Source organism: Talpa occidentalis, unplaced genomic scaffold, assembly GCF_014898055.3.
Source record: "Talpa occidentalis isolate TD23 unplaced genomic scaffold, MPIMG_talOcc4v2.1 talOcc4.6, whole genome shotgun sequence".
NCBI classification, from domain to species: Eukaryota; Metazoa; Chordata; class Mammalia; order Eulipotyphla; family Talpidae; genus Talpa; species Talpa occidentalis.
In genome coordinates, this window is record NW_023604972.1 from 136878782 (window position 1) to 136905296 (window position 26515).

The following is a 26515-nucleotide window of genomic DNA, read 5'->3' on the forward strand; positions in this document are numbered from 1 at the left end:
ATGTGGCCTATTGATTAAATTCCTAAGAAGTTTATTTAAAAGGGATAGCTGTGTAGGTAGATGAAACATTTATCTTTGTATTCTCACTGCTGTTTATCAGTCGTTGGTTACAAAGTATGTTTGTTTTTGATGGTGCACGTAGTGGCAGTGAGTGTGGCTGGTGTGCCAGGAGGTCTGCTGTTTCCAAACCTCCTCCTCTGATAAGAGGATGGTATTTCCCTCCCTCTAGAGCTGGTTTAGGAGTCAAAAATGGTGAGGTCTTGGAGGTTCTGGAAGAAAGGCTTCCAGCCCTGGGCCTTCTCTGTTGAGCTTTTTATTCTCATTGCCTTAATGGTTCCTCCTGGGCCCCCACGGCGTCTGAGCTTAAGCGTATTAAAAGTAGTAGTATGCTCATGAATGCTTATTTACCCAGCAAAGGACACGTTTGCAGAAAGAATCAGTTGCCTTGAATTCTGCAACAGCTTATGAGGAAAGAAAGTCAATTTCACCAAGATGAAAATGCATACATTGTGCAAAAATGAAAAATGATGTAAAAAATATATATAATAAAAAAATAGAAAAAAAAGAAAGTCAATTTCCAGTGTGAATAGTTTATAAAAGATGGGAAATCTTTTCTCGCCCCACCAATTTAAAATTGAAATTTCCTGAAAAGTTTCACTATGAAATTCATACATCCCTGTTCTTAAATAAATCACCAAGCCTTGACTGAAGTCAAGTTAAGAGAGGTTCAGCTCAGACTGTCAAGGACCTGACTGAGAGCTTTTGTTCTTTTAGTGAAGTCTGCTCTTAGAGTTCCGCATGTGGATTTTCTTTGAGATTCTGGCCTCAGTTCCTTTGGCTAAATAAACAGGAGGGGATTTGCTATATCCCATAGTAGTTCTGCCTCCACACATTTCCACAGCAACTGCAACATTTTGTGTTCCTGCCAGTAGTGTGCAGGGCCCTACATTCTTCAAGCCAAAAGAACTGAGATCAGGATCTTGGGATTTTGGCACCCCCTCGTTCACTACCTCATGGCTCACCATTGCCAAAGGTAGAGATGAACTAAATACCCAGTGACATGAGTGGATAAGAAAAGGCACTCTCTGTGTATAATAGAATACTACGCACCCTTTAAAAAGGAGGTAGCTGTGCAGAATGCAGAAAAATGAACCCTAAACTCTTAATTCTTCATGAAATTAGCTAGTCACAGAAAGATAAGACCTATGTCATGCCATTTATACCAGGTATTTGCTGTTGCCTGTTTTGTAGGCTCACAGTGAAGTGGTGCCATCTTTGGGGAGTTGCAAATCACTGAGCAGGAAGTTCCAGAGCTACACTGACAGCACAGTACCTGTAGCCAAACATATAACACCACATGCTTAAAAGGCTCAGAGAGTAGATCATATGCAGAATGCTCTTATGATGACAGAATAAAGAAATAAGAAAGTAAAGGTCAAGGAAAGCAAGGTCCAGGCTGGGGACGCTTGGGAGGATGTGGAACTGTGGGCTGTTTGGGACCAGATGGACAGTCACAGAGGGGTCTGGCCCTTGGGTAGCTTCTCAGTGTGTCACTCTGAGCTCATTGGCCTCTGTCATCCCCCTTCAAGTGAGGGGCCAAGCCAAGCAGGACTCTGAGATCCTGGTGAGCCTTCCTGGGGCCCCGGGCACATATGTCCCGCTGACTGGTTGACCAGGATGGAAATGCCCCTCTCCGGTGGCTGAGACCTCTGATGAGTTTACAGTGGGCCACGTCACGACATTCATGGGACAGACTTTCCATCTGTTTCCAAGTCGGTGTTTCTAGCAGCAGCGGGTCTGAGGTCCCCTGGGCCTCGCTGCTCCTGGTGCCCGGTCCCTGCACACACATGGCCTCACAGAGGCAGTGCAGACACAGAGTGACCAGGACATCCCTGGTCTCACCTACATCTCCAGTGGGTCAACTGCAGAGAAATAAGAGGTGTTAACACTCAGTTGTCTGGGACATAACATCTATTTCCAATCTAACATGTGTGCAAGCATGCACACACACAGCCTGTGTGCATGCATGAACACATGTGTGCACACGTGTGTCTGAATGTGTGTATAGTGCATATACATATATACATATTTTTGCCCAATAGCAAATGTAACACAGTCTTTGATAAAATGGAAACTACCCCCATCAGTATTGGCACCAGCACACAATTTTGGGGGAAAGAGTTCTATTAAATAATATACCAGCTAGCCTTTGATATATGATTTTTCTCTATTAATGTTTAATCAGCATACCACTGTTTCATAGTATTACCTTATGTTAAATATAAACATCCATATTTGGCACATTTATGTTTCATTTTAACCTGTTTGGATAATATCTAGTAATGGTAACGATAATCAGCAGATCCAGTTGTACAGGCCCGAGGACTGTGTGATTGCACATGAATTTTTTTTTAAAGATTTATTTATTTATGCATACAAGAGCTGGGGTGCAGGCCAGAGGTTTGGGGGTGAGAGGATTCACCAGGGACAGAGTGGGGAGCAGAACAGGCGGATCTACTGAAATACTCTGCTGAGGGGAGCAGCAGGGAGACAGGAGAGGTCTGCTGCACCATGTGGGTAGCTCCCTGCCTGGGGATCGAACTCATGCTGCAGTGGGTGCCAATAGCTTCATAGTGCTGAGGCTTAACCCCTGCACCACCAGGGAGGCCCCGTGACATGAATTCTTGAAGTGAAACTATAATTAAACACACTGAAGTGGCTATCCGGGCACTTGACTGAAACCCTTTCATGTACTAAAATGCTCGCCGTAGCCTGGGGGGTCCTAGAGAGGAACCGCGGATAGTGTTGTCCCCAGCACCCACGGCCGCTCAGCCTCCTGCTCTGCGCCTGACTGTGCTCCTCTGAGTTCCGGGAGGAGGTGTGGGACTCAGCAGTGGGCCCTGGAGGCTCTGAGTCTGCTGGGGGTAGGGCCAGGGGCCCAGGGAAAGGGCCAGGGGATGTGGGGCTCTCCCAGGTCCCGCGATTCCAATCTCAGCCTAGATCACATCAGTGGCTTAAAAGTTCAAAGTTATAATTATTTGATGAAGCATCATCCTCCAGGGCATTTTAACATAGCCACTTTGGGTTAATTGTCTCTAGCATATTTTTGATTCATTTTTAATCTTTTGTGATAATACCTAGTGTCCACAATGATAGATGTTACATCAGGCCTATAAATCCTCCATTCCTGTGTAATTGAAATGAAATTATAACATGCTGGAGATTTGCTATTCAGATGAGTTGCATAATGAAGTCATTAACTTTTATTGAGCACCTACTGCATGCTGTCCCCACGGGCAGAGCAATTAGGGTGGGAGGTGTTCCTGCCCCAACTCTGCTAGGCCCTTTCCAGGACCACCTCTGTTTGGAGGTGGGAGCTCAGCCTGAGAATGACTCGCATCTTGCCTGCGAGCATGTTCCTAGGGATGACCAGGACCTCAGAACCGGTTCTCGGGCACAAATAAAACTGAATGATGTGTTTATCTTTTTTGATTACTGAGTAATATTCCATTGTGTATATATACCACATCTTCTTTTTTTTAAGATTTATTTATTTATTTATACATGCACTGGGTACAGTTAGAAGCGCGGGAGGGTGAGAGAATTCACCAGAGCCAGAGCGGGGAGCAGAACAGGCAGACCGACGAAATACACTGCTGAGGGCAGCAGCGGGGCCTGCAGGAGAGGTGTGTGGCCATGTAGGACCCTCGCCCGGTGGCCGGGGATCGAACCGGCACTGCAGAGGCTGCGAGCAGCTTCGCAGCTCAGCGCTCAACCACTGTGCCACCAGGAGAGGCCTAGGAAGGTCATTCTTTCTAAAAATTTATTTATTTATTTATACAAGCACTGGGTACAGTTAGAAGCACGGAAGGGTGAGAGGATTCACCAGAGATAGAGCGGGGAACAGAACAGGCAGACTGATGAAATACACTGCTGAGGGGAGCAGCGGGTGGCAGGAGAGGTCTGTCACACCATGTGGGACACTCGCCAGCGGCCAGGGATAGAACCGGTGCTGCAGAAGCCGCAGGCAGCTTCGCAGCCCAGTGCTCAACCACTGCGCCACCAGGGGAGGCCCTATACTACATCTTATTGATCCAGTCGTCTATTTGGGGCATTTAGGTTGTTTCCAAAGCTTAGCTATTGTAAATAGTGCTGCTATAAACATAGGGGTGCAGGTGCTCTTTGGAATGGATGTTTCTGTGTCCTTTGGGTAGATACCTAGGAGTGGAATTGCTGGATCATATGGAAGCTCTATGTTTAGTAGGTCCAGAAATCTCCACACAGCTCTCCATAGTGGTTGGACCAGTTTGCACTCCCACCAGCAGTGCAGGAGAGCTCCTTTCTCTCCAGATCCTTGCCAACATTTGTTGTTGCTAGTTTTTTTAATATGTGCCATTCTCACTGGTGTGAGATGGTATCTCATGGTAGTTTTGATTTGCATTTCCCTGATTGCAAGTGATGTTGAACATTTTTTCATATGCCTGTTGGCCATTTGCATTTCCTCTTCAGAGAAGTTTCTTTTTAGCTCTTCTGCCCATTTTTTGACTGGATTATTTTCTTTGTTTTGGTTGAGTCTCATCAGCTCTTTGTAGATTTTTGTGATCAGTCCTTTATCATTAGTGTTGTGTGCAAAAATTTTCTCCTAGTCGGTGGGGCAACATGGATAGAGCTGGAAGGGATCATGCTCAGCGAAAAAAGCCAGAAAGAAAATGAAAAATACCGGTTGGTCTCACTCATAGCAGGAATTTAGAAAACTTAAATAAGGGACCAGGAAAAAGACTCATTATAATAAAGTGAAAATCAAAATCAATAAGCAACTATAAACCAGAGACACACTACAAGACAGTGGGGAGGGGAGGGATTAGGGTCAAAATAAAGGGGTGCAATTGTATGGGGAGTATAACCAAAATGAAAATGCATACATTGTGTAAAAATGAAAAATGATGTAAGAATTATGTAACATAAAATATATTAAACATAAAAAAAGAACTGAATGATGCAACTCCATTTGCATCATTTCTTTGTATTGTTAAGTAACAAATGATAAAATCTTCTCTTTATTCTTATTTAATGCAAAGTTTATCTTCAAAGAAAGAAGCCTTTGGACTCTCCACGGCCCTTCCTGACTTTCTTAATCGTGAGCAGGCGCTTTCAATCGGGCAGGAAGGTGGCTGAGGAGGTGGTCCTGTGCGAGGCAATTAATTGAAGATAAACTCAGAATGTTCATTTTAATTCTATGCTTTCGCTTCCAATTACAACACATGGAAGGAAGGAAGGGAGACATCAAATGTTATGTCATATACAGAGAGTGGCTTCTCAGATGGCTGTGACTTAAGATTTCCTCTAAGGGTTAGCAGATGTGAGTTGAGTTCAGCCCAGAGTCAGCCACAGCAGAGAGAACTCAGAAATGCCCGCCCTGGGTCTGGCAGCATCCCTGGCGACTGGGTGGTCATGCACGGCGTGGAAAGCTTGGCCAACAGCTACAGTTCAAGGTACAGAGGAGGATCTGTCTTCCAGGTAGAAAAGATCTGGACCACAGACTTCTGCAGGGCAAGAAGAAAGACATTAAAATCCATCCGCACCCTCAAGAGAGTCCCTTGAAGGTTAGTCAGGGTTGATGCGACTCACGCAGGCTCCCATGGGCCACGTGAAGGTGTGATGGGGGAACCCAGCATCTGGCAACCGGAAGTGTCGATGGGCTGCGATGCATAAAAATGACTTTATTGCAAAGTAACTCCTTGTGTAGCTCACTGGAGTCTGCGGGATGTTTTTGGAAGAGGGGTGTGTGTGCCTGAAGCCTGGCTGTGAGCAGCGGGAGACCCGCCTCCAGGCTTCTCAGCATGGGGTCTGGGAAGGTCCAGAATGCTCTGATCCCTCAGAAAATTACCTGGCAAGAGCCACGACAGGAAGGCGGGGCTCAGACCTCACAGCCACGCAGCTCAGTCCATTAAAAACATCATTACCAGAAAGACTCATTCCTGTACTCCTAAACTGGCAAAATTATCTCCAGTGCCCAATTCACTTTGTAGCACTAAAGTCACCACCTCCTGGCCAGGCTGATGCTTCTGTCCACGCGAGGCGCCTGGTGCCCTTTCTGCATGAAACGCAGGGAAGCAGGGCACGGGAGGCTCGGGTTGAAGCCTGGACGGCTCCTTCACGGTCCCCGGCCTCTCTGGGGGCTCTGAGTGCCCTTTGTGCTCGTGCTCATCCGTCCTTGTCTGCCAGGTCTTGTTAAAAGAACGTCCTGGGGATTCTGTTATTGCTTCCTCTCTGGGCGTTACTGTTGCAGAAATAAATTCCGGACTTCTCCCCAGGCAGGGGAAGAACAAGCGGTACTTCAGGACTGGTGAGGTCCGGAGAAGCTTTTTTACTCACGCGGGAGGTCCCAGACCTGGGCAGCCCCGTAGGCTCTGAGCACCCATCTAGAGACAAAGGGTCTCCTTTATGCACAACCATCTTACATTGATAACATCAGTCAGTGAGCATAGAAATTCTTGACAAAAGGGGGAAAGATGCAGATGTCCGACCGAGGATGGCCTGGGAGACCAATCGGCCTGGCAGACCTTGTTAAGATGTGACCTGGTTTAGATAAGCTTATCAAGGAGCAAACTTGTTATTTACACTCACTTTGCATTATTTACTGCACCAGGCCTGTGACTCTTCAGCAGGAAACAGGAAAGATTCCACTTGCTTAGCAGCTCCCTTCAGTACCAGCAGAGTGGCCACTTCCTTGATGTGGAAAGTTGGCGCGAGGGGCCCCGCTTGTCCTCAGGCTTCTGTTTGCTCCAGTACGGTGATTGCCAGAAAGAAGAGGCACATCACAGATGGCGGAGCCAAGGGGGAGCAGGAGGAAAACTGAGGTGGAGCTGCGGCCAGCTACCCCTGGGCGCCCCTTGCTGGGACAAGGAGGGGACAGAGAAGTGCTCATGGCATCAGCCATCCTGCCCCCTGCCTGTTCCCTTCTCCTCCTCAGAGCTCCTCAAATTCCAGATCCTCAAAGGGAGAGAGCTGGGGGCACACCCTCCCAGCTCTCTCCTCCCTTCCCCACGTGGCAACTAACTCAAACACCACATCACACCTAGTAATAAAAGACCTGTTTGTCTTCATCGCTGTATCTATTGAAGATCTTCAAGTGATCCATTACCAGGAAAACTCAGAAGACAACCTTGACCTTCATGGAGAAGTTTCCACTGCGGACTCTTGATTTGCAAAGTGTCTGTAAAATACTTTCGTTTCTATTTGCAAACATTTGTTTGCCAAGGAAATGATCGATCTCCCCAGCTGAGACCTGATATTACATCTTCATCAGCCAGGGACTGCAGACTTGGCTTTCTTTTGTTGCAGGCTACCTCAGCGAAGAGTTTGCAAATATGAAAGATTGTCAGGGTAAAAATGCCACGTTTTGTTACAAGAGGTTTGAGTATTTTGAAAAAGTTAACATCAGCACAGAAAACCCAGTGATATGGCGGAGGGCCACAAAAATGTAAGTTTTCTGAAATTTAGCATCGGAACTTCGGCCATCGAATTTAAGAATGATGCATGATGCAGATCGAGAGAAAGGGAAAATGATGGATGATAGGAATTAATCCATCGAAAGTCTGCCTCTCAAACATATAAATTACTATCTCCAGTCTCTGGAAACTGCAATTGGTATGGAAGTCTGGAATGTTTCAAAACTTGCTTTATTTATGGTGGTGGGAGGATCCGTTGCAAAAATTTCTTTGACTTTACAGAAAAAAAAGAAAAAGGAGATGTGTTTCTGCTTCTATTCACTCTAGTACGGTGATTGCAAAGCCAGTTGAAAGGAAAACTTTCAGGAAGGGAGGTTTTCTGCTGTAAAAACAATGTAAATAAGATACGCGGACAGATTTTTCTTTAACCAATAAATTCCACGATAGTCTTCCATTACTGACCATAAAATTCCTACAGTTTCCTTATGGAACAGAATAACAATTCCCATTAAATGACCAGGGGTATTTAAACCTTGTAGCCCTGCCCGAGTAGACCCCACACACAGAATAAGCCGATTCTTTGAAAGGCAAGGGGAACACTGAGCGTAGGAGCGCCAAGTCTCCATTTTAAACAGCTGCAGATTTTTAACTAAAACAGCACGAGTGTTAAATCTGCCTTTCCACACTTAAAGCACTCATAGACGTGCCTTTAAAAACAATCAGTGAGTTTTGTTTTCCAAATGCATCTTCAGTCTTTGCTTGTAGCTGTGCTGACTGTTTGGGGCTAATGCTGATTTATCTGTAGAGAAGGTTCTTTGGGGAATTTTGTCTATTTCATGTCAAATTGACCATTTAGTTTCGGTCAATTTCTGTAGCTCACCTTGTCCACTCTGGCCGCCCAGGGTTCTTACCACGGCAGCACAGAACACTCTGGGTGTGCTGTTGCTTGCGCATCTGTTTTAAAAAGCAATTTGTTTGTTCAGCCGCAGTCGCCCTTACAGGACGAGGTCGAGCGGCCTCTTGGAAGGGAGGACTTATGGATCCACGTGCAGTTCATCGCACCCAAGAGGGCATCTCTGAGCACTCCGTGTCCTCTGCACTTTTGGAAATATCCTCTTTCAATCCATCACATTCCCTCCCGCCTGGGTCATGGTTCTGAGTGGGAGACATTTTCATGCCTTCCTGCCTGTGGACAGAAGGCCCTGCCCACCCCCCTCTGAGATCTGCTGTTCTATCCTGATGTTAACTCTGCTCAAGAAGCATCTGACAGGTGGAGAGGTGAGGCCTGGCCCCTGGGGAGTCCCTCTGATGGAGGCCAACATGCTGATTGAGCTGATCCTGTCTCAAAGCCTCTGATCACAAACAGAAGCCTGCAGAGACAGCCCTGACCTCAGGTTCTCACTCACCTAATTGTGCTCTTTGCTTGGGGCACTCAAGTTGGCAAGATCTGCCTGCATCCCGGTGCTGAGTGAGGTTTGCCCGAAGCTGACATAAATTAGAGTCTGAGAGTCTTGATTTTGTCACCCACTTTATCCCACTATTATTTAATCAATTTAATTTTCTACCCTATGTTGGGCTCTGGGGAGACCAGGAGACCCCTGGTCCCTCCTGAAAATTTAGGGAGGAGCCTCTGCTTGGGAAGTTTAAACCAGACTGGTCTGTGTACAGCTGGGGCGCCTCGTTTTGCTTATGGACGGCCCTGTTCCGAGTTCACTTTAATGCCAGTCTCTGCTTAGCAAGGACGCGGTGTGTTGAAGAAATAGTTCAGGCGTAGCCAAGTACAGCCAGAGGATTTTAAAAATCGTTTTGATCACATTATATTTGTGATTTGATTTGGCTCGTGGCAGACAGTTCTTCCTTTCGGAGAGGAAACATAAGTACTTAATTATATCAACAATATGTTTTAATTTGTGTTTTGCTTAAGATTTGCATTTCCCATTTTTATATTATTTCATCGCAGTGCCTCCAGTGGAATTATTGAACATGTATAATTTTGGGTGTTAAAACAATCCACATACATAATGTTCAAAGCAACTTGTAATTAAGTAAAGAAGGAAGCAACAGATGTTGGAGCATGCAAAAATGGTTTTAAGACATGGAATATTTTTCACAGATGCTCTGGCTGCCTCTTCCCAAGAGCTCTCCCTTTAGTAATCCTAAAATAGTCCAGGAGCTAGGAGCCTAGTTCAGGAGTCTTCCATGCGAATGCAAGAAAGAATATTTAAAAAGTTATTGCTCCACTTAGATTGTTTTCATTAATATTTCTGAATGGAAATACCGAGTCACATTTTGCAGCCTTCGAAGGTCGTAGCAAGAAGGCACAGCTTCTATTTCTTTCCCAGGTTCTGGTGACAGGCCTCAGGCCCAGACATTCCTGGAGCAGTTGTCTCTTCTTTTTTTTTTTTTTTTCAATTTTTTAAAATATTTATTTATGCATACACGAGCTGGGGTACAGGCCAGAGGTGCAGGGGGTGAAAGGATTCCCCAGAGAGAGAGTGGGGAACAACAGGCGGCTCTACTGAAATCCACTGCTGAGGGGAGCAGCGGGGAGGCAGGAGAGGTCTGCTGTGCCATGTGGGTAGCTCCCTGGCTCAGGATCGAACTCGTGCTGCAGAGGCTGCCGGTAGCTTCACGGTGCTGTGCTTAACCCCTTGCGCCACCAGGGAGGCCCAGCAGTTGTCTCTTCATTTCACTCCATGGCATGATTATTCAAGATCTGTTTGACTCTCAGAATCTATGAAGTTCTGGTTTGGAAGAAATAGTTGCAGTAAAGCCCCTGGAAGGTGGAGCTGGCTGGTCCCGTGTCACGTTCTTGCATTACCTCATAAGCCGCGCCACGTGAGAAAGGAGCATCACGGCTACCGCGTGGCATCTTGCGTCTGCCGGGTTGTGAGACATCTTCCACACCTGCTCTGGGCGTCCTGGGCCCACGGAATGGCTGTGGTGGAGATGACTCTCGAGCTGCCTGTGCAGGAATCTGGTGTCATCGTGGGGGAAAGCCAAGGCGGGAGCTGACAGGAGGGAACTGGATCGACCTTATGCACTTATTGGGACTTCACACGTGAGATCAGGACACACGAGCCAGAGCCTCTCAAAAGCGAGGGAGACAAAAATAGCAGGTTTTTTTATGAGCACATGGGAGCCAGAAGCAGGAGATGCAATTTTCCTGAGGAAGCTCGTTTAATTGATTTCTTTCTCTTATCTTCTTGCAGCCATAATAGCTTTTTGAGATAAGGCCTTGACTTCTGAACAAGGAGGTCAGGAGAAAAGTGGCGCCTGTAACATGCTAATTAATTTCCTAGATGCCCGGTGTGATCTCCTCTGCTATCCTTAATTTCCGAATAGTCTTACATGTGGGGAAGAAAGGACATTCTCAGACTTCAGTTGCTGAATCGTGTCCGTCATCCTGTGCTTTGTGGAGCCCTGGGATCTGCTCCTTGGTAATCCATCTCCTCCGCCCAGAGGGTTGAGTGTTTACTGTGTGTGAATAATTGTGCCGGGTATGATGGAGATAGGCAGGTGTGTACAATAAAATTCCTGACCTCAGGAGCTGACTTTCTCGTTCCGGAGAGAGATTATCAATCCCAGGGCAGCGGTGTAGGGAGGAGGTCAGGAAAACCAATGGAACGATTAAGAGGAAATATTAGTGAGTCCAGAGGAGGGATGGGGCACCTTCGCTGGATGGCTCAGGGGTCCCCCAAGATGTGACTGAGATTTGACCAAGTTAATTGAGATGGAAGCTTCTCAGTGAAAAGAAGGACCAATGGATGGGGTGCACACCAGGGACGGTGAGCGGCAGCCGTTACGTGCCTTCAGCATGTAAAGTGAATAATGTGGTAAGACTCAGGTCTGGAAATCAAGTTGCTTTGTAACAGGGTGGTCCCCAGGAAAGGGGGAGGTTCCAGGTTCCCTGCCCACCCAAGGGAGGGTGGAGCTGAGCAGGGAGAGAAGAGGCTGCAGAGGAGACTGAGGAAGGAAGCAGGATGGAGCCAGAAGGAGCCCTGGAGGAGGCGCATGGAGCCTAGAGACACGTAAAGAAACTGTGCTTGTCTTTTGGTCGTGGACGGGGTGACACAGATGTGGGTGAGACCCGTGGGGAGGTGACCATGGCAGCTTTTATCTTGATGTTGATTTTGCTCTTTTCCTTCCGGGCTTGTCCGGTTGTTTGTGACCCTTTTCTGTGGGTCCCCACTGGAAGATGCTTTAGACTTGTAGCAGGCTTTGGGGTCTTGCTCTGGGCCGATCCCATATGGATGGAGTTTTACCCACGAGGGGACGGGTCACTTTGGGTGCTTCATTTAGAAACTAGACTCTTTGCCTTACCTGTGTTGTTTCCTAGTTTTATTAAAGTTCCTTCCCATTAAAGTCTCCTATGTTTTGTGTTGATGCGGCGGATGGCAGAACCCATTTAGAATAGGCAGGTTTGCGGGGCTTGGGCTACCCCTCTCCCTGTCCTATAACAGCTTCAGTCCTAAGAGGTCGTGAAGGCCAGGCGAAGGGGTCCCGTTGCTGGACTCCCAAGGGTGGTGCTGGTGCTAGGCTGGCTTTGGAGTTACTGACCCCAAAGTGTAACTCCATCAGTGATTTTGTTAGGGGGAAAAGGCGGTCCCAAAGCTAATTCCATACAGGCTTTGTGGACTCCACCCCCACCCCAGGTCAAAGCCAAAGACACTGGGAACTCCAAATCCCATCACCACCAAAGGGAAGGTGGCTGGGACCTGAGGGTGGGGTTAAGCAGCCAGGTGGATACAAAAGGCAGACACGTGGGCTTTGGGGCTCTCTCCATTTTGGGGCGCTCGGCCAGCGCGGAGCCTCCGGCCAGCTCTGGGAGTGACTTTGGGTTTCCAGGTCGTCGGATCGGGTAGGACGCATTAAAGACTTTATTTCCCTATTTTCTCCCTGAGTTGTACATTTTCCTTATTTCCTTTCCTCTTGTAAATAAACCTTTTATTAACCCTTTTGTGTGTGTCTGTAGTAGAGTATTCATAAGTCCCTTTAAAGCGCGCGGGTGAGGACCCACAGCCAGGAACCCGTTTAATATCGGGGTTGCTCTATAACAATTTCAGACACGTGACATCATGTTTTCAGTTATCTTTCCCCTGCAGTGCCCACAGGCATCATGTTGATGTTGCTGTCCAGCGGAGAGAGGCTCCCTCATTGTAAAGACACAAATGATGGGAAGCAAATGGGTGTGAGTGTGTGTGTGTGTGTGTGAAGGTGTGTGTGTGCACGTGGTCCTTATTCTGAAGTCTACAACCTCCCCACCGTCTTAACTTCAACTTTGCTAAATGTTCCTAAACCTAAAAACCTGAAATTTAAGGCTAATATTCCTCAAAAATATGTTATTTAAACTTGGGCTTAATCCTGTTGAAAGCGGACTCACATCTGTAATGTGAAATGAATTAATTTGTTTTAAAACTTAATAACTGAGAGGAAGATATTTTAATATTTGAAAGACAGGAACAATGTCCACTTTTTCATAACGGTGTCATCAACGCGTGGCCGACAGTCGGCTGCTGTATAGATGAGCCCAGTTATGAGGTTTATCCATCAGTTCTTCTCAAGATGCGAACAATTTGGGAAAATATCACCCACATCTTTTCCGATGAAGGATCACCCTCATGTTTTCAGGTGTCCTTGTCTACTCTTCAGTTCATTCTTCCATGTCTTCTCTGTCCTGGCATCGCCACACTCCAGGGGTGCTGCCTGTAGCTCACCTTTAATCTTCCTCCCATGACATTTGTTTGTGAACATTTCATTTCCTGTTCTCATTGTAAATTATTTCAAATTCTGTCTAATTAGCTTTAAAGTCTGCTCCAAATGAATCACATTTAGCACCAAAAGCCAGAATGCCTGCATAATAGTGTATGAAGTTCATTAAAATAGGTTTTGATATTAGATTATACTTGGCAGTGACCTTCCAGGGCCTTATCAGATGCCCATAGGCAAGACTTGAGTACTTATAACTAATGCAGAACATCTAATTAGAAATGAAAATCTGGATTTAATATTTTAAAGTAGCACGATTCCAATATTTGACTTCCCTTTGTAAATAAGAATTTAATGTAGTGACTCTGGCCTCTTCAGGGCACCACCCTGCCCGGTAACCAAATGTTGGCTCACTCCAGCACGTTTCAAGTGCAACCCGACCTGGGTCTCATCAGCTCTGTTCCCTCAGGAAACAAGTCTGGAGCAGCTCAGGGTGTGAGCAGGGCTTTGGGATGTGAGGTGGGTGCAATGCAGATCTGATCTCTTCTGTCCTTGACCTCAAGGAGCTCCCGCCCAGGGAAGAAGGAGATACAAACAACCAAGTGACTCTGCTCCAGGTAGAGGTGGCCACGTTGGATCCCAGGCAGGGATCCCACCTGCACATGTGCAGGTGCTTCTGGAAAGGCCTCATGTCACCATTGAAGGAGAAGTCTTTGGGGTATTTGGAGTTTCTGAGATGTAGGAAGATGAAGACTCAATGGAACCTTGAATACAAACGATGACCCCAGGCCTTTGCTCCAACAATTGATCTGGTGCTGGAGTTCACAGGAGCTTTGCTGTGTCCCCAGGGGTAAAGGTGGGGGTGACTCGCCTCTGGCCCACAGCGATATGAGGAGGCCTGTCTCTGCAGCCCATGTACCCTCCCTGTTGACGCTGCAGAAGGGCTCACCTGTGGGCCTCCCCGCCTCCCCATGACAGCCAGGTTCTGTCTGGCTGTGGCCCAGAGCCCTCCCTGGTGGGAGGAAGCCCAGGAGCCCCTAAAACTGAGGAATATGCTAAAAGGAGAAAATTGATTTTTTCCTATCACCATGTAAAACTTAGATAGCTACAGTCTTTTAAATTCTATATGCTTGTATTTGTGAAAAATTAAGTGATTTGAGGTACTTCAGTTGTATTTTGGAGGGCAGTCATTTTTACTCAGCCATTCTATGGATTATTTTTGTCTAAATGGATGGAAATCGAAGCAGAAAGCAGTCAGTACTCTTGCTTAAAAATTGGCAGTGTGTCCTAGAAGAGAAAAATGAATTTTAAAGTCATCTGCAGTACAGAGATCTAAGCATTTCAGTTCTTAGGCCTCAAGAAGCATATTTTAGTAAAGAGATTTGTGGCCGGATGGTTGGTTTAGACAACCTCGTATGAACTTCCCCATTAGTGGAATCATAAGTTTTTGTGTTTTCATATGTAGACACAGGTTTCTAGAGTGACAGTGGGAGGGAGGATTTGTGGGGCTGAGAGCTGAGGAGCAGGCCTGCACCAGCCCATCACTCGCTCTCGTCAGGACAAACGACCCGCAACAAAAAAAAAAAAAAAAAAAATAGGGTTTTGGAAGATGTTTACTCCTATCTTTCTTAAATTTAGTATTTTAGAGACTTACAGAAGAATGATTTTCAATTCATATTAGTCAGGGAAAACATCCATACCATAGGTCAGTCTTTAAACACTGATTTGGACTATTTTTGTTTTAACAAAAATCTTCTAGTGAATTTTTATACTATTGCCACGCATTATGTGTGAAGGTCTAGAGAGGTTGACTTGTAAATTTGATTTCAACCTGTTGACATTTTGATTCTATCCAGCTCTTCTTTTGGGCAGCATCTGCTTCCACGCTGGCGGCCAAGGTCAGGGTCAGGTGTAGGGACCATGTGAGTGGCGGGATTTTGCTGCCCACCTCGTATAAAAACGTATGTGGTCACCACATCTGCCTGTCCTTCAGTGCCTGCTCGAGCAACGTGTCTTCATCTATTTTCCAGACTCTCACATAGAAGTGGGAGCTTAGGAAGTAGCAAAAGTGTGCCTAGAATTGAGTTTGGGGAGGGAATAAAACCAGATGTGAGAAATAGAAAAATCTCCTGCATTCCTAATATTTTCAGCAAGAAATGAATTTAATTATAACCCAGCACATCAATAAGCTATTAAGTTCTGAGAGAGAATGTTATAACCCTTAGAAATAAATCCATCAATAGTCGTCCTAGACAAACGATTATGTTAAGATGCTGTCATGTTTTCAGACAGAACATTCACTTTTGTGACACTTTACCTGGCAAGGAACACGAAAGTCATTATCTGCTTATTTAGCTACTACATTGAGATGTGGATTCCGCCAAAGGATGAAGGCTTTTCCTCGGGTTGGAAGTACCAATATCTCTTTTGTGGGGGGAGGAAGGGCCTCTTGATAATGCTGCCCCAGCTCTGGGAGGCAAGCCAGCAGAATAATGAGGTAGAACAGGGCTCCCCTCCAGGTCTTGGACTGTGGATTTAACCTTGGCCAGCAGTTGTGACCTCAGGGCGTGGACAGACCACCCGTATATGTTTCACATTCACTGGGATTACTGCAGGGACCATGCGCCTGCATTTTCAACATATATACAGGGACATAGGCAATTTATTAAGAAAAAATATGAGGGGGTCCTCCTGATGGCGCAAGGGGTTAAGACACAACCTATGAAGCTGTCTGCAGCCTCTGCAGCACGAGTTTGATCCCCAGCCAGGGAGCAACCCACGTGGCGCAGCAGACCTCTCCTGTCTCCCCGCTGCTCCCCTCAGCAGTGTACTCTGGTCAACCTACCTGTTCTATTCCCCACTCTGTCTCTGGTGAATCCTCTCACCCCCCACACCTCTGGCCGGTACCCCAGGTCTTATATGCATAAATAATTTTTTTTTTTAAAAAAAGAAAAAACATGGATTAGCACCCAACTCTTTTTGATAGCTCATATTTAAACTAGTGGTTCTTTCATCTCCTGTGATCAAGGTGTTCTGTTTTTTGAGGCGGCTCAGATTGCACTGGGGTTTTTGTCTGGTTTCTGCTAGGGCGTGGGTAACTGAGCCAGAATTGGTGCTCCAGCAGCTAACCTGCAGGGTGTGTCCCCTCCGGTGCTGCTGTTGAAGACAGCTGCTCCTTGCTAGGAACCTGGCTGGCCTCAGACACAGACTCCCAAGTTAAATAGCCCTTGGGATGGGCCAATTTCAATTACTACGTCCACTGCTTTTTAAGATCAAGTTTCTCCTGCATCTTAGCTCTAACAGCACATGCTTGGTGTGGCATTTATGCACTGTCATGCCTCCTTTGAGCTTCACATGTTCGTTTTCAACATTAATATCTAAGATCCCTTGAGGAGGTAGCTTAGCGTCTTGTTTTTGGTATATATGCTTCAATAATGATTACTGAAAATGGATGGATGGATGGATGGATAGATGGACAGATGGATGGATAACATGTTTTTTTGTTTGTTTTGTTTTCATAACTGTGTTCTTAATTGAAATGTCATTTGGATAATATTTCTTTGACTTTTTTTAAAGATTTATTTTTTATTTATATATAGCTGGGGTACAGGCCAGAGGTATGGGAGGGTGAGAGGACTCACCAGAGACAGAGTGGGGAGCAGAACAGGCAGACTGACTGAAATACACTGCTGAGGGGAGCAGCGGGTGAGACAGGAGAGGTCTGCTGCGCCATGTGGGAATCTCCCTGGCCGGCCGGGAATCGAACCCGCGCTGCAGAGGCTGCGGACAGCTTCACAGCGCTGCGCTCAACCCGCTGTGCCACCGGGGAGGCCCCTACTTTGACTTTTAATTTCAGAAATACAAATATTTATGAAATATTGAGAAATTCAAGTCATTACCCATAAGTTCTGAATAATTCCTGGAATTATTCAAAGGACTAGCCTTAAAATCTTTAACTGGAACATGATTAATTTCCCACAGTAAATTGGACATAAACAGAGCAAAAAAAAATGTGGTCCCTTGTGATTTAAATTATGGGCAAAAGATGTTGATAAGACATACATGTTTTTCATTTCCCAGATCCATTCCCAGATGGAATTCCAAATGAGAGAGCCAGAAAACCCTCAAGAAGTTCCAAATATCCCCATACTGGTGCAATGAAGTGATGGAAGGTCTTTGAGCTTAGCCTGAGTGTTCCCTGCACATCACTCATGATGGAAGGGTTTTAGATTAAATTGATGTTCCTACCACTATCTTGTAGCACCAGAAATCTTCGCTCACTACTTAAGAAATATAAACAGATAACAAGTCAACTTCTTGGAAACTCAGATAAGAGTACAGTTTTCCACTCAATCACATTATAGAGGAATTGAAATGATATGCTTGGAAATCTGGATGCAAGTTAATGTAAACTTATTTTACCAGTTTGATAAATCCATTCCCCTGTGGATTACCCACTGGGATACTTACGGGTTGTTGTGACCGTCCAAATTGTCCTGAAGAGAGAGATTGCTCAGCTTTAAAGAAGTCTTAATATTTTCATATCGCATCCATCACAGGACCCAGGGGGCTACACAGGGGTGACACCAGGGGGTAGAATCTTGGGGCATCGTAGCATTCCACCGAAGGAGTGGGGGTGGGTGCTCACTGTTTAACGTTCTCCTGGTCACAGCTGTGCCATAATCAAGGTCTGGGGGCACAGGGGGTGATGGGAGTGAGACCTGATATTTCCAAGGCTCTTGGGTAGGACACCCCCAGAGACAGGCAACACCACGTGTCTGATAAGGCACAGAAGAAGACACGGCTTCTGCATCTCCCTGAGATATCTTTGGGAATTTTACTAGCTGAATAAGGAAATAGAAGGTGTTACTACTCTGTTTTGTCCTAAGATCCTTTATTGATGCATACATAAGATTTATTTATTTATGCATACAAAAGCTGGGGTATAGGCCAGAGATTTGGGGGGTGAGAGGATTCCCCAGAGACAGAGAGGAGAACAGAACAGGCAGACTCACTGAAGTACACTGCTGAGGGGAGCAGTGGGCGAGTCAGGAGAGGTCTGCTGTGCCATGTGGGTTGCTCCCTGGCTGGCTGGGAATCCAACTCATGTTGCAGAGGCTGCGGACAGCTTCACAGGTTGTGTCTTAACCCTTGCGCCACCAGGGAGGCCCTGTCCTAAGATCCTTTAGGTACAAAAAGCAGAGTTTGACGATCAAAGGCATCCTGATGATCTAAGAGAGAAAAATGGTGTTTGATTTTTGCAGTTGATGAGCAGGTGAAAACAAGTTCTATGTGTTTATCAGCACCATCTGACTCCCATTTCTTGTTAGTGCGGTGTATTATTTCTCAAAAGAGCAAAGTTACTTTTTTAGAAATTAATTGATCTATAAAATCAATGTTTACTTGTCAGAGACTCATCCAGGTGTTTGTGTAAAATGTTTACTAATAGCAGCCTGTGCTACTAAGTAATTGCTTTTAGAGGAATACGTTCTCCAATATCCCATAACCGCTCCACTATTCTAATTTTATGTTACATTTTCTTGCCAAGAAATTAAACCACTTTAGCTCACACAAGGGTGAAGACGTGACTGCAGCCAACGCTTCCCAAAGTTAGGAGCACAGCGAGTGTTTCCTGTTCCTCTCCTTGAACCCCAGTTTTCTTATGGCTGCGTATGGCAAGATATGCCAGCACAGACGCGCACAACACGCGTCATTTTCTGGTCAGAAAACAGGAAACCATTTATTGCTCAGATTTTGTACTTGAAAGTCTCTCAGACGACTCCCCCTTGGGTTTTAAATATGCTGCGAGCTGTTCTGCCTTAATCTCATACAACACAACCTCAGTTCAGTTGATGCTATTTCCAAAATAAGCACACTTAATGTGTGCACAAATTATTACAGTCACGTGAAGCAGCTCTTTCGCAGGGAAACCTTTTTCCCCGAAGACATGGAGAAACGTCACCATTTCCATCAGCGCTTTGAGAAGTAAACATTTCCCCAAAGATAGGGTTCACTTCTAACTAAAAATAGCTTCTCCCCCCACTGCAAGGTATTTGCCAGAAAAAGATGTCCGAACGCTTGATGTTTACTCTCAGAAACTGAGAATTTAAAGGCACGAGTGTGGAAGAATAAACTAAATGAATCGGTCTCCTCATCGGAGATGTAAGTTTATAAAGTGTCCACAAATCACAGCCTGTGGGAGAAAGATTTCCAGGGACAGTGCTGGTTTTCTTACTCTCCCGGGCTTCCCCGCGCTTATAAAAAGGGATGCCTAAAATAATGTGGAAGCAGGACAGTCAGCTCTGTTTTTGTGGATAGACACATGCATATTTAATCAGATGCCCACATGCATGTCTGTGTTCTAGAAAGCACAGGAATATTTGCTGCATTTCTGCATTTAAAAAAGTGCAGACCATTGAAAGTGAGCACACCCATGTGAGAATCCCCGAGACGGTCAGCTGGGGAGGGCAGCTGCACCTATCCCAGGCTTTACCCTGGAGAGAGGCCCCTGCACGTAGGGACTTAGGGACACTTCACAGAAGTGGTCAGAGACAGAACTGTGGCTTCTCGGGAAAGCTGCTGATGGGCAAGCGAGTTCTGAACAGAACTGTGGGCTTTTCTGCCTAAAAAGTGCACTCTTGGTTCCAGGCCTGACGGCCAGTGTCCTCAGACTGTCATCTCACAGAATTTTCAGTTCCTGGTGAAAGGTTAACCCCACTGCTGTTGCTCCATCTTGGCCAGAAGCGGTCACTCACCACACCACAGCCGCCATCAAGGCGCCACAGCCCCCACCACCAACACTGCCCCCTCCCCTTTGCGCCACCCGCTGCCCCCTGGCCCGATACAGAAGGAGCGTCCGGCTCCGGGAGACGAGCAGGTTCCCGTGGGAGCCCAAACTCGGGCCGCACGTTTGGCTGTTGATGAAGTGACTTTAGGGCAATCGTCTTGCTTTGTGTGGAGCACAGGATTTCAAAATTTTCTTCGGGATGTCCGTGTGTATTTTACTTTCAACGTATGGAACATAAGATATTCTAGTTCATCTCAAAGGAAAACTAGTACAGCAAAATGGGGGAGCACTCAACATCTCACTTTGTTCCCCACATTTGTGCAAATTCCATTTGAGTGGGTTTGTTTGTGGACTGAGGGGTATGACTGACCCGTTCACCAAAAAGGTGTGATTCTCTGTATGATGAATGGCATACGATGGATCTGGCAAAGCGTGATCCTCCCCGGGTTGCGTCCTGTGGTTCTGTGGAACATCTGTGGATGTGCTGGGGCCGAGTGAGGAAGGAGGCCATGGGGGAGCCAAGGGGCTTGTGCCTGAGAGGCAGTACCTGCAGGACGTGGCCAAGGAGCCAGGGAGGCCCTGCAGGCACCCAGTCCCTGTCCCTGGAAGAAACCCTTCCAGAGACAAAGAACAACGTGTAAGGAACATCTGGAGAAACGTCTTAAACTGCTTTAGTAACTGTCCTTTCTCTTTGATGTTCTTGACCATTTATTCATTAAATTTCTCATGCATCAGCTCTTTATTTTTGTCTGTTCTTAGCTTCCCTGAGGTCTCATCGACACATGACATCTGTGGGCATCACGTGGCTTGTTAAGTTTATATTTATATGGTACAAAATAATTTCCACTGTAGCTTAGCAATATCCAAGCAGAAGCGGCACCTTGTCGCAGCCATCGTCTCTACAGTCTGCGCTGGGCCTCCCATCTTATTGTCTTATAACTGGGAGTTTGTCCCCCCCACCCACAATTTTCCTGTGTACCCTCTGGCAGTCAACACTCTACTCCCTGTTTCTCTGACCTTGTGTTTTTTAGATTCCACATGTAAATGACATCATACAGAATTAGCCTGTGTTTGACTTATTTCACTTAGCATAGTGCCCTGAAGGTCCGTCCCCATTTTTGCCAATGTGGGGATTTCCTTCCCTTTTCCTGGCTGAATAATATTCCATTGTGTGATACATACATGGCATCTCTTTATCCCCCTCACCTTTCAACAGTCACTTAGGTTGTGTCTATATCTTGGTTATTGTGAATAATGGGAGTAAAAGTGGGGGTACAGATATCTCTGTGAGACCCTGACTTGAATTCCTGGGTAAAGACCAGAGTGGGATGGATTTTAGTAATGATTATTACCTGATATTTTCCACCAGAATATTAAGAATCTTATGTGGCAATAATGATTAGCTCTCCTGAAATCCCTTTTAAAATAATTTCTTTCTTTAGCATTAACTCTAATTGCACTCAAGCCCCATCCAGAGGTGGGTAGTTACTACAGCAGTTGGGCAGTCAGTTGTTTATAACCTGCAGGCTCAGGCAGGCCCTGACTACTCCTATCAAATTCAATCACCTCATAATGCTGGTCATTAAAATAAAACAGACCAGTCATACCATTTCTCAGCATTTTATAAGTTAATATTTTAAATGAATGCATCATAATCAAACCTCAAAAACCATTTGTAAGAAAAAGTGCCGACTCTTACGCTGAACTTCGCCCAACAAGGAAATAAACAGTGAACAGAATCAGAGGTTGACGCCCAATGGTCCCCCCCACACACACACCTGCTCATGCTCCTGGGATACCTGCTGGCAGGTCCCCGCACAGAGGCCGAACCACTGCTGCAGCCAGGACTAAAACGCGCTTGCCACCCTGTGTCCTGCTGCAGAACTTCATCTACCTGGAAAAGATGACACTGTAGGGCCTCCCTGGTGGCGCAAGGGGTTATGACGCAACCTATGAAGCTAAACCGCAGCCACCACAGCAGGAGTTCGATCCCCGGCCAGGGAGCACCCCACATGGCACAGCTGTGTCTCCTGTCTCCCCGCTGCTCCCCTCAGCAGTGGATTTCAGTAGATCTGCCTGTTCTGCTCCCCGCTCTGTCTCTGGTGAATCCTCTCACCCCCACACCTCTGGCCTGTACCCCAGCTCTTGTATGCATAAATAAATAAATCTTTAAAAAAAAAAATGATGACTGTAGAGTGAGGAAGCCGGGGTGTGGGGAGCGCCCTCTGCGTCTGCTCCTGAAGGTGCGGGCCTCCCTGTTGCATGGACCCGGCCATCTGGGAGAAGCTCAGGGCCCTGCCCCGCCCCGGCTGGGCGCACACGGCACCCCGAGTCTGCGCCGCGGCAAGGCGGGGCAGTGGCGGAGGGGCCGGCTGGTCTCCGGCGGGGGTCACTGTCTCCTGCCGCGCGTTCTCGCCGCGGGCACAGGAGAAGGGGCGCAGGCCCCCCGGAGGCCGCCTGCCCTGGACGTTCCCTGCGCGCCTGGCTGCGCGGGCGGGAGGGGTGCCCGGAGCGCCCCGCCGGTCTCCGTGGTGCCCGGTGACCCACGCCCGTGTCCCCAGGAGTACCAGCCGTGCAACACCAGCCCGTGCCCCGAGCTGAAGAAGACCACGCCCTGGACGCCCTGGACGCCCGTCAACATCTCGGACAACGGCGGCCACTACGAGCAGCGCTTCCGCTACACCTGCAAGGCGCGCCTGCCGGACCCCGCGCTGCTGGAGGTGGGGCGCCAGCGCATCGAGATGCGCTACTGCTCCAGCGACGGCTCCAGCGGCTGCTCCACGGACGGTGAGGCCGCGGGCCTGGGGCCTGGCGGGGGGGCGGGGGAGGGAAAGGCTGGGGGGTCAGCCTGCCCCTGAAGTCGGGGTTCCTCCCTCTGACGACTTGGGGTGCGGTCACGAGCCTCCTCCAACACAACTGCCCCAGACTGCCGTGGTGACAAGTGGGTGGCAGAGATCTCCTGACGCCAAGGCGGTGACAGGCTGAGTGGTTTTGGGAATGTAACCTCCAAATGAGCAGTATGTTTGTCAAAAATAGAGTTTTTTTAGTATCGGAAAATGTCCCGGGGCTCCTGGTGGTTTGTCCCCGTTCTCCAGGCTGCGCCCAGCTGGCGCGGTCATCTTCCTCGGTCTAAGGGCCTCGGGTTCCGCAGCCGCCCCACCCTTGGGTCCTGATCACCTGGAGACGCCCGGCTGGGCCTGTGGCCGCTGAGCGCACCGAGCGAGGCTCAGTGCGTGTAGTTGTTTTCCAGTGATCAGCCACGAAGCACTGGCTCATCGAGAACCTTCTAATCCATTTTCTCTGATGAGCAGAGCCCAGGTGTCTGCACAGCAGCGCCCCCAGAGTTGGGGGTCGCGGGCCTGCCGCCCTCTCTCAGGACCCGGGACTGCCCGGCTGGGGCTTGGGGGCTTGTTTTGTTAGAAGTGGCCCACATGGCCCGCGCAGGAGAAGGTGCCTGAGGGCAGTAATATGAAAGCAGCCGGCCTCTTGATCCACGCGAGCAGGCCTTCTGGCTGTGGCTAACGGAGCTGGGGCGCTGCTCCCCAGCAGTGGGCTCAGTGCTCGGGCCTGTGAGCTGGGGCTTAGCGAACAGCCCACGCTTGCTGCTGCTGCTGCTGCTTTTCCCTGGGGAAGCGCATTTTGCTGGTCAGTGGGCGGGCCGGGCGAGGTCAGAGGGGCTGTGCGGGCCCCTGGCCATGAGCTGGGCCTCGTTACCCCACGGCCTGCGCTTCGGGGGGCTCAGCTCCTCCTCGTTCACCAGCCGGAAGGGACCCCGGAAAGGTGACCAGGTGAAGGGACATGTCCGTGCCGGGGTCCGCTTCTCTGGACGGGCGTCGTTTGTTGTGGAATCCCAGGAGGGCGAGAGCTCGTGTTTTCTTTGGAAGAAGTTTCTCAGAAAAGCACAACCTGTTAGTCGCCAGCGGACCCCTCTGCACTTCCAAACGGAGCTCTGGGTGGCTCCTTACCGCCCGCGAGCAGGAGAGCCCTGCGGTGCGGGGCGACGCTGCTGTCTGGGTGTGGGGGGCTCTGGGGACGGTGTCTCCCCTCAGGCTGCCGCGGCCAGAGCTGGCATGGATGCCGGTGGCCCGGGGGCCCCTAACAGGGTCTCCGTGTGCCCTCTCCTCGCAGGCCTGTCCGGGGACTTCCTGCGCGCCGGGAGGTACTCTGCCCACACGGTCAACGGCGCCTGGTCGGCCTGGACCTCGTGGTCGCAGTGCAGCCGCGACTGCAGCAGGGGCATCCGGAACCGCAAGCGCGTGTGCAACAACCCCGAGCCCAAGCACGGCGGCATGCCCTGCCTGGGGCCCGCGCTGGAGTACCAGGAGTGCAACGTCCTGCCCTGCCCAGGTGAGTGGGTGCGGGGGGCCGAGGCCTCTAACGGGGGCTCTCCCAGCGCCCAGCTCTGCGCTCGAGTGCCCTGTCCAGATACACACGCGTGTACACATGACAGGCCATCGCTCCCACCACATCGGTGTGAAGTCAGATGTGCCCAACCGGATGACATTCACCTAGTTTTTCTGATTTAAGCGAAACTAAAGCATTCTCCTTGGCCCCCGAGCCCATTGGAGGAGTCGGCCCTGCCGCCGTGTTGGAGGGACGTGGCCCTTCCTGGAGCCTGGACACTCTCCCTCTCCCAGACTCTGAGGGCCCAGCCACCAAAACCAGCCTCCATGCACCAGAGACCTCCTCTGGGATGATGATTATCAGGGGTGACCCCCACCATGGGGCCTGCCAGCCCTTGATCCCCTGGGGTCCACTTTCCGTGGAGGTCAGTCCTCTGTGCACACAGTCTCCTCTGCTGGAGGCTGACGGAAGCCGTGTGGTCTGGGGCTTCCCCCTGAGACCCGCTTCTCACTCCACAGAATTCCCAGCAAGCGCAGGGTTAAGAAAGGAGCTATAAGAGGCCCTGTCCAGGGCTCTGTGCGCTGGGACGGCCGCTGGCCCCTCTGTCTCCTCAGCCTCTCTGCTGCCTCCTGCGCCACTGACTCCCCTGGCATCTCGGGAGTCTGTGCCTCGCCTCCCCGTGTCCTGCCTCTGACTTTGCCCCCGAGTGAGTGCCCAGGAGGCCCAGCCTCTGTGATGGCCTCTCACCCCGCAGGGCCCTCCTTCGGCTCCCCGGGCCAGGCACTCACTAGAAGGGGGCCAGTGAGTAAGCCAGAAGCGGCCACTGACCCACCAGCAGGGGGCACAGCCCGCAGCTCCACCCACCCACCAGCACCCGGGAAGGTCAGCCGGTGGGTCTCGGCTGACCGGTCCGTGGCCAGGTGCCGTGGCTACATCAGCTAGAGAGCTGCCGGGCCAGGACAACAGAGAGTCCACTGAGCCGCTGCCCCTGAGCTCAGTCTTGAGGGACAGGTACAAGTTGGCCGAATAGACAGTGGGGGTCAGTGCGGACACCCGGTCCAGCGCTTCCAATCACAGGATCCTGACAGGGGAGCATTTTTTTTTTTCAGTAGGTGCAGGTAAGCGCCGAGGCCTTTAAGCAAGAAACTGGCTCCCGCCAGTGTCCAGAGAACATTGGCTGGACGGTGGGTGGACGGCGGGGGGCGGGAGGATGGGCACGCAGGGCGGAGGACCGGGTGGACAGCTGAGTGGACGGTGAGGAGGAAGAGACCCGCGGGTGGGTGGCTGCGTGGCCGGCGGGTGGCCGGCGGACGGGCGGATGGTGAATGGAGGAAGAGACCTGCGGGTGGGTGGCTGCGTGGCCGGCGGGTGGCCGGCGGACGGGCGGATGGTGAACGGAGGAGGGTGGACGCGTGGCTGGTGGCTGGAGGACGGAGGGTTGAGCGGCAGATGGGCGCGTGGGTGTGTGAGCAGCGGGTGTGGGGAGCTGAAAATACCCGGTTCCCAGCCCTGCACTGGGGCTTCCAGCCGTGTCCCGGCTCCTCTGTGCCCTGCCCTCCCTGGGCTGTTTGCCCCAGAATTTCTCCAGCCTCAAGAGACTGTTCCCTTCAACGGCCCACATTCCCCGCCAGGCGAGGCCGGGGCTGGGAAAGGTCACGGAGCTGCTGCTTTCCCACAGCCCAGCACGGAGCGGGGAGGGTTCCTCTGTCGGGGCTGGGACGGACCCCACGGGTGAGCCCTGCTGGAGTAGGGTCGGCGCTGTAAACGGGGGGCGCATGGGGACGCCAGGGCCCCTCCGTCCACCCTCGCCTCCAGGCTCCAGACACGGCCCCCTGTTTCCCCAGCGCCCGGCTGCGTCCCTGGCTTGCGTGCCAGGCTTCGCCCCCGCGCTGCGACACCGTCTGAGCGGCTGGGGGTGTCGTTTGAGTTGACTCGGCCGTCCGACCAGCGTCCTGTCTACACGGCCTCGGTGTCTCCAAGCAGCTCTGACTCCATTTTCTTTCTGCAAGCCAGGAGAGCCGTGGCCATGCTGGGAGAGGCCCCGTCCTGTTCCCTGGGGGGGTGGGGGGTGAGCGCAGGGGCAGGCGGTGCCGAGTCAGGCCTCTCTCCCACCGCGAGCGAATCCTGAGACAGAGCTGGAGGCGGCTCCGCGGAGCCGGGCTGGGGCGGTGGATGCTGAGTTGCTCGGCCACTTCCTGGGCTCCTCTCCCGCACCCCCTGCACT

General features: G+C 49.6%; 1 protein-coding gene across 2 annotated transcripts in view; it reads left to right on the top strand.

Annotated features, from left to right (window-relative positions):
- SEMA5A (semaphorin 5A) overlaps positions 1 to 26515 on the top strand; it is a 343026-nt gene that overhangs the window by 301029 nt on the left and 15482 nt on the right. For both annotated transcript variants that reach the window (XM_037529538.2, XM_054687924.1), the window contains 2 exons: positions 22509 to 22734; positions 24076 to 24294. In XM_037529538.2, the coding sequence (XP_037385435.1) occupies positions 22509 to 22734; positions 24076 to 24294 (445 nt within the window). The remainder of the gene's footprint in view (positions 1 to 22508; positions 22735 to 24075; positions 24295 to 26515) is intronic.